Source organism: Gymnoscopelus microlampas (assembly GCF_963454915.1).
Source record: "Gymnoscopelus microlampas genome assembly, chromosome: 20".
Taxonomy (NCBI): Eukaryota; Metazoa; Chordata; class Actinopteri; order Myctophiformes; family Myctophidae; genus Gymnoscopelus; species Gymnoscopelus microlampas.
The window spans coordinates 11,545,086-11,557,351 of record NC_139957.1 but is presented as its reverse complement, the minus strand read 5'-3'; the positions used below and the strand labels follow the sequence as shown (position 1 = coordinate 11,557,351).

At 42.0% G+C, this 12,266-nt stretch overlaps 1 protein-coding gene across 1 annotated transcript in view; it reads left to right on the top strand.

Moving 5' to 3' along the window:
* Nucleotides 1–249: 249 nt before the first annotated feature.
* LOC311036006 (CD109 antigen-like) overlaps nt 250–12,266 on the top strand; it is a gene marked incomplete at both ends in the record, with an annotated part of 175,706 nt that continues 163,689 nt past the window's right edge. Inside the window, 14 exons of the mRNA XM_084044532.1 lie at nt 250–313; nt 804–847; nt 3,311–3,321; nt 3,610–3,796; nt 4,691–4,927; nt 5,042–5,167; nt 6,835–6,958; nt 7,071–7,180; nt 7,262–7,453; nt 8,092–8,196; nt 8,283–8,345; nt 9,423–9,569; nt 10,164–10,241; nt 12,095–12,164. Coding sequence (XP_083900658.1) covers nt 250–313; nt 804–847; nt 3,311–3,321; nt 3,610–3,796; nt 4,691–4,927; nt 5,042–5,167; nt 6,835–6,958; nt 7,071–7,180; nt 7,262–7,453; nt 8,092–8,196; nt 8,283–8,345; nt 9,423–9,569; nt 10,164–10,241; nt 12,095–12,164 — 1,558 coding nt within the window. The remainder of the gene's footprint in view (nt 314–803; nt 848–3,310; nt 3,322–3,609; nt 3,797–4,690; nt 4,928–5,041; nt 5,168–6,834; nt 6,959–7,070; nt 7,181–7,261; nt 7,454–8,091; nt 8,197–8,282; nt 8,346–9,422; nt 9,570–10,163; nt 10,242–12,094; nt 12,165–12,266) is intronic.

The following is a 12,266-nucleotide window of genomic DNA, read 5'->3' as shown; positions in this document are numbered from 1 at the left end:
TGAATTTGTCACTGACACTGCTTCTCCTCTCCTTTCTAGTGGTATCCCAAGCTGAGTTGTGCCAACCTGCGGAGCCCACACCCCTCTTCCTCCCCTTGTGTTTAACCTGTGGTTAAATAAATCGCCCTTGTGGCCTTTAACACACGCACACACTCACTCACTCACTCACTCTCCCTCTCTCTCTCTGTATTCATACATAGATGCATACATCATTGTAAATGACTACAGTCCAGTTATCCTGTACGGGAGATGGTCCTGCAGCACCTGAAGCCCCTGGTGACTGGATCCCTGCACTGTCAACCAGCCTTCAACCGTGAGTATCTGGGTAATTGTAATATCATGTATATACTGTCAATCAACAATGTATGAATATATGAATTGTATGACTGTCTCAAAGGAAGGCCAAAATGTGGAGAAAACAACGCATCCCAACGTGACGCGTTGTGAGCTTGTAGATCTGCTATTGCGATTTGGCAGAGGAAAAAAAGTGAGGGGGCCAAGGATAGACCCCTGGGGGAACCCGGTCAAGGAAATGCTATAGGGGGAACTCTTAAAGAGAACAGTTCTGAAGTGTACGTCCCAGTAGTCAATGTGCCAGAGTCAAACAGGACTCAGTAATCCCACATAAACGTGAGCAAAGAAGCGGACACACTGGCTATTACAGGACCTGAGCCAGGAAGAACGGTTTGCTCCGCCCCTTCCTGTAGTGTTGTCAGTTCAGTTCAGTTTATTGTTCATGTGTACTCCCAGGAACGTCAGTGTTCTCCATCCCCACCCACTCCCCTCTTTTCTTGCTCCACCAGTAGTCCACCACCAGCTCCTTAGTCTTTCTGATGCTGAGCTGGAGGTGTTTGTTTTCACTTTGCAGGGTTGTGTGAAAACAATGATATTGGTGGTCACCTGAACGTCCTTAACCACTTTAATCACTAAAAATTTTTATACTTCGTTGTAAGAGTGTCTTAAAGAAATAGTATATTTCATCAGTTGTTGTATCACAGTGTCACAAAGAAATAGCATATTTTATACTTTGTTGTATAATCTATGTAAAGGAAGTATTTGCACATCCACATCCATTCGGATGCAGGTGTGTTGGACAGTGAAAACTGAAGCAAACATGAAAAAAATAATTTCATGAACAAAAGATCCTGCACACTGCTCTTATATATTGAAATAATATATGAATATGGAATATGAAAATATTTGTTTTCATGTTTGCTTCATACTTTGTAGTATGACAGTGTCACAAAAAATTGCTGATGATTTTTTACCTCCACCATCACAGGGCACAGTATATTTAGCAAAACACTGAAATCCACACAATATCTGATGATACAGTGGAACTTTCTTCCTTCTTTACAAGAACAACAGGAAACCCTGGAGGAATTATCAGCGCCTACGGCCCAATAATTAATTGTGCATTTTGTTCAATTAAAATGTATTAAAAAATTGGTTAGCAGTAAACACGAGACCCATGTTGGAGACTGGTCACCATTCTGATTCATCAAACCCTGCAAAAATGTGACACGCTGCTGTAATGGAAAAGTCATACTTATGTATTATTACATAGCACAATTAATGAGCCAAACCTGATACTGTGGACTCATGCTCATGACATGTCCACAATAGCCCATGTCCTGCTCTAATAATAGTCCTATTCAGAGCTAGTGAGTGAGTTGTTAAGTTAGTTATCATGTTCACAATGATACCTGCCTCACTCTCTTGTTTTCCACATGAAGTGGTTCTCAATGTGGGGTCTGGGGACCTCCAGGGGTACTCAGGGGGTACGCAGGTCGCAGGGGGGTCCACGGCAAAACAAGGAACTGTTTAAGCCAGTGGTTCTCATGACAGTGAAGTGACAATTTAAGGACTGTTAAGACATTTTTTGTACCTTAGAATTAAACTGGTCAAACATTGGCCAAATTGTCAAATAAGAAAGGCAAAAAGTATGAAACTAGACGATCTACAAGCTCATAACACGTTGCAAGGCGTCGTGAGCTTGTAGATCTGCTATTTTCACAATATCTATCCCCGGAACCGATTCAAACAACATTTTCAAACTAAATTTGATGCCTCAACTCCTACAATTTCAATTGCTTGTCAGGGTGGGGGGTCCCCACTTACAATATGATTATTTTGAGGGGTCGCGGCCTGAACAGGTTGAGAACCACTGGTTTAAGCAGTATTTGTTTTCAATTACTATTTTGTGTGCCCATGACATAAATAAAAATCAAACTCAAAATAGGGATACCAGATTGATGGAGAATAATTTCACTATAATTTCATCAGCTAGAAGGTAATCCAATGAGAGAATGTACAGTATAAGAATGACTTCACTATTCAGATCATAGGTTTCTCTCTCCCCACCTAATCTACTATAACTTGATCTGACATCAAAACGATAGAGCTTGCACAAAAACTAATGTCGCCCACTGTTTTCACCTGTAAAAAATAATGACATGACTGAATCTAAACATCTAATATCTTCTCTTATGGTGGGCCCCTGGCAACAAGTACTTTCACATGGGGGGGGGGGTCTGCACCTTAATCCGCATCAATTTGAAGGTCCTTGATATCGTCCGAGGACAACGTGGAGATATTAAAATATTTGAGAAGCACTGTTCCACCTGACGTGTCCTGAAACAAACCATGTTATGTATTCATTATGTACTGTATAGTATAGTACAGTGCACAGCTAAATCCTGAGTCTTGATTCAACTCTGAGAGTGTTAAAAATGGACCCGTACGGGTCCATTTTTAACACTCTCAGAATTAAATCAAGACTCAGGATTTCTGGTGTGTGGATGCATTCTTCTTGTGATATTTGAGTCACAAGTTTAGGGGGATACGGTGACACCGCTATATGTCACCAATGCTTTGGGCAGGAGTAGGGAATTGTTCGACTCTGAAAAGGGAGATGGGAGAATCCCCTCTAGGGGGGGTGTAAAGAGTGTCTGTGTCAGTTCTACTATGGACAATAACAAAGCAGTATAATGGAAGAGAACGCGCATGCGTACTGTGTGTGAGGGGAAATATTTTGAGGTAGTATTTGTGAGTGTGTAGATGGGAGCATGTGTCCAACATGTGAATCAAGCCCCCTGGGCTTTGACATGGGACGGTAGGTGGGCTTTTGTCGCTGAGGTACGGGTGTACTAATAGCGCGGCGAGTGAGTTGCTCAGGTTGTAAGTCCGGGCTGAGAGCGACTAATAGTTGTGGACGTCTAGCCGAGCACGCAGCTGAAGTATGGATGGGATTTTGCTCCTCAGAGTGTGTTTATTTGTGGTGTGGTCTATCGTACCTGCTTCTTCCCAGGATTCGTCCAGGTAAGATACAGTATAGCGATTCATTTTAATGGCACAGAAATAAATCAGAATCAACTTTACATCACACGATTACAGTTGTAAAAGAGTGGGTGATTTTTTTTTAACATTGTATTTAGACTCTAAATACTTCCTATTTAGACTCAAAATACTTCCTATTTAGACTAATTACCTTCTCTAAATCTTAGAGGAAGAGTTCGAATAGGGGAAGAGAGCATAGTGAGATTCTGAGATTTATTCTCCTTTAGTTCCGCTATTCAGTGACCACTGCTTGTTCCTCCCCCGGTCCAGTATGGGCTGCATGTATCTGATCTCAGGTCCAGTGGTGCTACAGGCCGGGACCCCCACGCCACTGGCTGTCACCATCCTCACAGACTCTCCCGTTAGAGTGTTGGCCCAAGTGACGCAGGGCGCCTCCGCTTTAGCCCTGGCAGAAGACACCTTCCAAGGAGGTAGCACTGGAAATGCAGCAGATGATGTGTATCAACTATGCATAACATTATCCACAATGTCTATGTTGTTATGTTTTCTCACAGTTGTAAAACATGGAATATTACAAATTAATCAACTGAAAGATGACACTAAAAATTTGTATTTTTGATTCATACATCATTTTACTACTGATATTGATATTGTTTGGTCTGAGGACTCTATGCGGTAATACCTGCTACTCTTTTTTTTTTTCTTTCATAACTACATGTACTGTACTGCCGTGACAACTTATTTTTCCCCATGGGATTAATACATGTCTATCTATCTAGCTATGTTAACATGGGTTTGCCAATACAAAACTGTACTAAAGCATTGTTTTCTTTTAAAGGCTTGACTGGGATTCTCACACTACCTCTGGTGAGTATCTTTTTTCCTTCTCTCTTTGTTTAAATTTTAGACAGCTCAAATCTTCTGTTTCATAACCAAGTGACTCATATGCTAAGGTTGTAGCGTTTAGTTTTAGATTTTGTTCTCAAAGTGGGGTCATTTGGGGGCGGGGGGGGGGGGGGGGGGGGTACCAGTGGGTCCCCCACAAAAGTAGTTAATGTAGCATCACAATGATTTTAACCACTTAATCCATTTATGTCAAAAATAGCAGATGTACAAGCTCACAGAGCTTGTACATCTGCTATTTTTGAAAATGTTTGGAAAATATCGAACATGTTTGGAAGCTTTTGAATAATTTGGATTTTTTTAAAAACATAAATCTTCTCTTCTGGGGGTCCCTGGCACAGAACATTTTCAGATGGGGGTCTGTGGCCAAATACATATCAATCTGGGGGTCCTTGACTTGAAAAAGTTTGAGAACTACTGGTTTAGATAATCTGCCACTGTGCACAGGTACACTTTACTCTAAGAATCTTGTCTGTCGGTTCTTTAGATCTCTGGAAGCTCTATAAGCCAGAGTCCTCCCTTGTCCCTGGAGGTGAGGGGCTACCAGGATGACAAGCTCATCTTCTCCAACACCACCAAGCTCCGCTTCAACAGCAGAACTGTCTCGACCTTCATTCAGACGGACAGGTCCCGCTACCAACCCGGAGATACAGTCAGAATCAGAGCCGTTTCTGTCCAGACAGGCGATTATCCATACGGAGGCAGGGTGGACGTGTCCATACGGGTGGGTCTCTCAGTCTGCCGCGTGAGACATTGACACCGAGGGAGTTGAATAGGTTTCTGGTCACCGACACCCATTGTGGGGGTTCTGCTGATGGTTCCTTTTGTTTTTGATCAGGACCCCGGAGGTAATGTCGTCCAACGGTGGGATTCTGTGGACAGTCACCTGGGAATTGTGTCGACAGAATTTCCATTGTCCCACGCCTCTCCCAATGGACAGTGGAGGATCACGGCTACAGTCAATGTAGGCTTGCTGTATAGTGTATACGAATGCATGATTATAGCTTTACCACATTATGTTCTAGGATTAGGTGCTGTTGTACAAATGACTGCTGTCAGATGAATGGATGACTTTGCAAAAGCGTGGGAAGATGTTACAGAGTTAAAGGATGGCATACTGTACTTCACAAAAGATACATTCACCTTCTACTCTCTTATCCTGTACAGGACATGACAGATGAAAAATCCTTTATTGTTGAAACCTACGGTAACCTTTTAAAGAACTATTAATATTATGAATTTATTACTTTTTTTTTTTTAAATTACACACTTAATTAGTACTGCTCGTTCTAATTTGACTGTCTCACCTTTACAGAGCCTCCCCACTTTGATGTAATGGTAAAGACGTCTCCAGTAATCCTAGTTGGAGATGACGTCTCAGGAACTGTAACAGCCCAGTGAGTGTTATTTCCAAATGATCTTTCATTTGGCTGAGTCGAGAGCGACTAGCAGTGTAATGATGATGATGTTTCTATAACATGTGTGTGTATCTCCCTAGGGACTCTAGCGGACAACCTGTACAGGGGACACTGTCTGTCTCTGTCACATCAGCTGTGCATGACTCTGGCATTCCATTGAGCTTGACTGAAACCAAAGAGGTGAGTCTATAGCTGTCCAATCAGTCCCATTACGCCGTAAAATCTGTGTGTGTGTTCATATCATGATTTAACTCTCAGAATTAAATGATCCCTCAGGATTTTGCTAGCTGCCCAGTTAGCACCTTGACGGCACATTCACAACGTCCCCAGTTCAGTCAGGAACACTCACACGTCATAGATAAGATTTAAACGTTCATTACAACAAATTGAATACTTGCGTGCCACAACATTAGTCTGATGGCCCATTGTTTTGAAGTACCATTGGTCTGACATTGCACATTATAGCTAAGCCTGTCCCTTTTTTACCCTTTTATTTTGAGATATTTCAAAGGAACATTTAGACAAGTCTACAACAGACTTAGACCTACATACAAGACAATGTACATACAAATTATGTTAACATAATCATAACAGGGTGAGTGTCAGTAGACACATTTACACAAATACAAAACAAAAGCAAAACAAACAAAACAAAAAAGATAATACCCTTATCCTAACCTCACATTAACTTAACATTTAGCAGACTATTGGGAATTATGGGCTGTCGGACCAATGGGCAGCCCTCAGCCAAGCAGCATGCCATAATAAATCTGGGAATGCAGTGCATTGAATTCAGTTGAACTCGAAAGCCATACAAAAGATTGAGTTTCAGTATCATTTTTTGAGCCCTGCAAGGCTCTGAACTAGAAAGGTGGAGGCTCAGGTGGTGGAGACATGAAGCTTTGCCAGCAGCAGCATACGTAGCAGCATTGAGTAGTGGTGATCAAGTGTATGAGTAGGCAGTCATTTTTAAATGGACCGCCTTGTTGTAGAACAGGCTGTGATTGCCGTTTAGAAAAGTTTGACTGATCGGCAGGCTGACAGTTGATAACAGCTGGTGCATATGTTCTGCATGAACTCAGGCGCAATGTTTCATTTTGATTCAAGCCTTTACAAAGAGACCGTCTGCATGTCTTCCTTGTGATGTTGCCTTTTTACTACACTACAGGACCAAAAAGCCATGGTCATCTTCCTTTTTGCCCCATGTTTTCAGATCCATGGGTCAGCACAGTTTTCCTTCAGTAAAGATCAACTTTCAGACCTCCACCAATACAGTTCGGCTGGGAATGATAATATCGTCATGCAAATGACTGCATGTGTCACTGAGAACTCGACAGGTTAGTGAGGTGTATTTTGTTTTTCTGTATTTAATTCGGAAAATGTATTTCACATTTGTTCAACAAATGTGTTCCTATGACTGCAATATGTTCTTGTTGTCTTTTGTTATAGGATTTAAAGTGAACAGTGTGGTTGATGTGCATTTTATGAAGAACACCTACCAGCTCACGTTCGACAATTTTCCTCATGTACCAAAGCCATCATTACATTTTGCCGCAAACGTAAGTCAAAGTCATCATGTTTACAATAAACGGTTGCTTCAGTGATCTACAGACCAATGAGATGCCTAACGTATTTCACAGCTGAAGATATCCAGGTATGACAGAGAGCCACTGAGCCCCTCAGAGTTGATGAGCCCTGTGACGGTTGAAGTCACGCAGAGAACATCCAAGACGGATGCCAAATCCACGACGATGACGCTTGCGGTGCCCGAGGACGGGGTTGTCCACGTCAGGTTTAGGTTACAGGATACAGTGGAGTCGCTTTTTATCCAGGTGGGTGAGACTGTTTTTAAGGTTGGTAATTTCAACACAGTTATATACAGTATGTAATAGGCTCCATTTTGGGAAAAAATGTGGTCTCTTCTTTACTTCCTTCACAGGTGTTACCATTGATACTAATGAAGGCTCTGTTCCATTCTGGTCAAACAGAGTCAAGGTGCTGATATTGTGCATGGGGGGGGGGGGGGGGGGGGGGGTTCTAAATGTCCCCTTAGAAAGATGTATAACTCTGAGAGTGTACAAATGGAACCAAATGGACCCTTACGGGTCCATTTGGTTCCATTTGTACACTCTCAGAGTTATGGGGGTCCTTGAAAACCACTGCGCTACATAAAATGGAACAGAGCCTTCATTAGAATCATTGGTAAAACCTGTGAAGAAAGTAAGGAAGAGGCCCAATTTCTTTCCAATATGGCTGCTGTGCATAGAGCCTATTGTGACAGCCAACGCTCCAAAAACCTGACAGATTTATGTAGATATTGGTTTATTTTTTGTGTGATGAACCAATGACTACAACCAAGAATGCAGTTGTTCCATTGTGCTATGCCGTATTACATCTCGCAATTCATAAATTGAGTATGAAATCATCAATTTAACCGTGAGTCCTCATTTTGATGTGTTGTTGCATGCAGGCCAAGTTTATGTCCGGTGCAGAGACTTTGGAGCTCTACAGTGGCCACACGTCTCCTAGTGGCTCATACATTCAGATCCTACCTGTCAGCTCCTTTCCTGCACAGGTAACATAGATATTGAACAAATCTCAATGTATTTATGAATACGTTGTAATGTGAATTGACACTTTTAATGTGGCCTTTTATTCCAGGTCGGAGTGCCCCTTGCAGTAGATGTTGAGAGCACTTTTCAACCCATAGAACTTCACTACGTGGTATGTTTGGTCACATGTAAATTAACAGCGCGCTACAAATGAACATGTCGGTTATCTCTGTTCATGAAAGGTTTATCTCCTTTCTGGTCTTTAATTCTGCATCCATCTCTGTCCGTTTATCCAAAGTCGGGTCGCGGAGGTAACAGTTCCAGCAGAGAATCCCAGACTTCCCTTTCCTTGGCTAACTCAAACTGGGGCATCCCGAGGTGTTCCCAGGTCATCTTGGAGATATAATCCCCCCCATCTGGTCCTCGGTTTCCCCCGTGGTCTCTTAACCAGCTGGGTGTGTGACTGGAAAACCTCCCTGGGGAGGCGCCCAGGAAGTCATCTGTATTAGATGCCTGAACCACCTCAGTTGCCGCCTTTCCATGTAATGGAACAGTGGCTCTACTCAGTCTCCTGGGTGACTGAGCTTCTTACCGTATCCCTAAGGGAGATGCCAACCACCCTCCTGAGAAAACCCATTTCGGCTGCTTGTATCCAAGATCTTGTTCTTTCGGTCATGACCCATATTTCATGACCATAGGTAAGAGTAGCTACGAAGATTGACCAATAGATCGAGAGATTTGCTCTCTTTTCAGGAGCAAACTGTTTTACCTATCTATTTCCCAAAATTGGCAACCCCAAAATGACCCGACTACACATGTTGACATGAATAGATTGATTGGCCATGATCAGCCCATTGATTGGAGATACGCAAGTCACTATCAAGAAAACTCAAAAGTCACTGTATCGGTATATCAGAATCCCCAGTATAGTTACATACATTAATACTTTGGAGCCTTTGCTAATATACAGCACACACAGACATACAGTAATACAACACTACAATAGATACAGTAAAGATACTGTTCAGTATAAACAATGCTGAAGAAAGAGGAGCCTGTCTGGGGCAAGACATTGTTTTTTTGTGCCAGGTACTGTATTGCTCGTAATTGTCTGGTATCACTTTCCAGAGGGGAGATTTTGATCAACCTGATTGTAATCAACACTTATAAGAATTCAAAAGTTTCGCTGTTTCTCTCAAAAAGTGCTGCAAGCTGGCTAACAATTATTTTTGCTCCGCCATTTTTCCAGATCAGCTCGAGGGGTCAAGTGGTGGCAGCCGGAACAAAGACTTCTTCATCCTTTTCTCTGACTCCAAAGACGTCTTGGTCTCCTGAGGCCTGTATCACCATCTACTGTTTCGACCCTGAAGGATGGGTCACCAAAGATTCAGTTCATGTACCCATTCATCAACTCAACAATGTAATTTTACTCATCACGGAATTGACTGATCACTGAATTTCTAGAGAGTATTTAGTGCTAGAAATATACATACATTCTGGCAAACTATATATATTATAAATATAGTACAAACTAGGTATTATTTGGCACGCAAGTGACGCAACTGATTAGTTTTGGAACTAATGCTTCATCAGAGTAAGTAAGTAAGAGTAATGCATTTAAATAATGTATTTAGGCCTGATTTTCTATATAACCTGTTGGTTTTGATTTGACAACGCGCCTGTTCAGCAGCGAGTGGAACTTGGAGGGATAGCGTGTTCTTCCGCATGTGTAACATCCTCCCGGTGAAACTCCTCACTGTCTGGTGAAAAGTAGCGGCTGGCAATAGCATGTGTATCGGAGGAGACACATGGTTATGTATATCCTCCCCAAGACCAACAGTAGGGGTCAGCAGTGACGGGGACTATACACATGGATGGGAATTGGCAAATTGTCAATGACTAAATTTACAGAAAAAAATTAAGATTAAAATAAAATGATATATAATTTATTAACCTTAATCTGTCGCTCGCTGTGTGCCATTTTCTTCAGATGCCTCTAAACTGGAGGAGTGACAAAGCCGGGATAAGTGACCAGGTGTTCCTTGCTGCCACCGTCATTGAACCCCAGGTAGGAATCCTGGCACTGGGCAGACTTCACTGAACAAATACTGTCACGCAGGTAGCAGCATTACCTGCCATTCATCATCTCATGTGTTGCGATCCACAAAGGCAAAACACATTCTTCATGAGACATATTAGACACTTGGGAGATCCCCCAAAGATAAACTTCTAAAGGGCGACTTATTATGTACTTATGTATGCCGGTGTTGTTCACCACAAAAGGCCGATCTACATGCTCACAACGCGTCGCCGGGCGACACGTCGTGAGCTTGTAGATCGTCTATTTGTGGTGTGGGACACCGGTGCACAACTAAGTATAAGTCAGGCCTTTTAGTGGAAACATGCAACACAATATGCCTCATGTTTTTGGATAGATTTTATGACTGAAACTCAACCTTCTGTGTGCAAACATGCTTCCAAAGACCAGAATGCACAGAGCCTGTTTAGATAACGCTCAGATTTGTGTGATTTCTATCTTGTCCAAACTTATAGTTTGATTGCAAATCTGTCATGATAATCTTCTTACTGTCACGTAATCAGCCAATTTTGACAGCTCCCCAAACAAGTGTTTGAGACACTTAATGTGTCAGCTACTGTACTCATTTACAATTCTGGTATTTAGCAGACACTCTGCATATGAGCGTCTGCTAAAAGCAAACTCAAAAGTGCAGAGTAAGCACGAACTCTATAGTCACAGAGTGCAAAGAGAACAATGTAATGCTTCAAAGAAACTAGGATACCAGGTAAACATCAAACCTAGGATACAACATGATAAGCTACTGTATCTAAATAAAAATATTGATAGAATACCTGTTCAATCTTCCAGAAAATCCTGATGAGCTCAGATATTTCACAAAAGCAAAAGTTAAAGCCTCAATTTCTTCAACTGGTTGGCTGTATGGCTACAAAAACATTTAACATTTACATATTCCGAATAATTGCTCATGAAACACAACGCTAGTGTGTGTGTGTGTGTGTGTGTGTGTGAGTGTGCTCCTTTCACGCTGTTTCACGAATCACAGCTTATAGCCTCACAACATTTTTTAGTCGTGAGATTTAATTTAGCTTTAATCCATGATATCATTCCGAAAGTAACACTGTAGCATATTGCTTGGACTGGTCAGACTGGATGTAATCTATCCATCTGCTTTTGTTCGGGGGTGACTTTGCCGTTTCTATGAGCTGGTAACTCTAGTGTTTAGGATGTGAGGGCGGGAGCTAGACCTGGGGGTGTGGAAGAATACATAATGCCCAGGGACAAAGCCACGGCACTTAGGATTGGCTGAGGGTGACCTTTAGTGGCTCCATACTGCTGGCAGGTTTTGTGTGTGTGTGTCAGAATATTGAACCCGAGCTCATCCTAAGCCCCCTCGAGATCACCCCGTCTTGCATCACAAGTCGGGATTTGTACAGTGGTGGAAAAAGTACTCACATTTTGTACTTAAAAAGTAAAAAGTATCAATACTGCAACGGAGAAATACTCTGTTACAAGTAAAAGTGCAATATTTGCCTCTGAGATGTAGTCGAGTATACATAAAAGTACTGAAAACTTGAAATACTCCAGCAAAGAAAAAATACCTCAAAATTGTACTTAGGTACTCTCCACCACTGGGATCTGACCTATATTTCATACAGGATTCATATTTCACAATGTAAAGGATAGCACAGTGACTTATATTCTACTGTATCGCCTTTATTATCGTGCCAGCGATGCGCCGCTTAACCTCACAATGAAAATGTAAGTCACGCTTTTGTGTTCGTTCACAGCCTAACAAAGCTAAAATGTTTACGTACTTTTGGCTCAGTTTTGCTTATACTGTACTGACTGTAAATATCTGAACTGTCTCTCGCTCACTGCAGGAGTGTAATGTCATGGTGCTGACCGATGCCAGGCTGCATAAGACACAACAGGCTCACAAACAGGAAAAGGGTATGATGATATTGTTATTATGCTGAATGTAATAAACAGTCCTTGTGTAGATTTTGATTCCCATTTTTTTCGGTCTCCCACATCAAACTAGAAGGCAACATA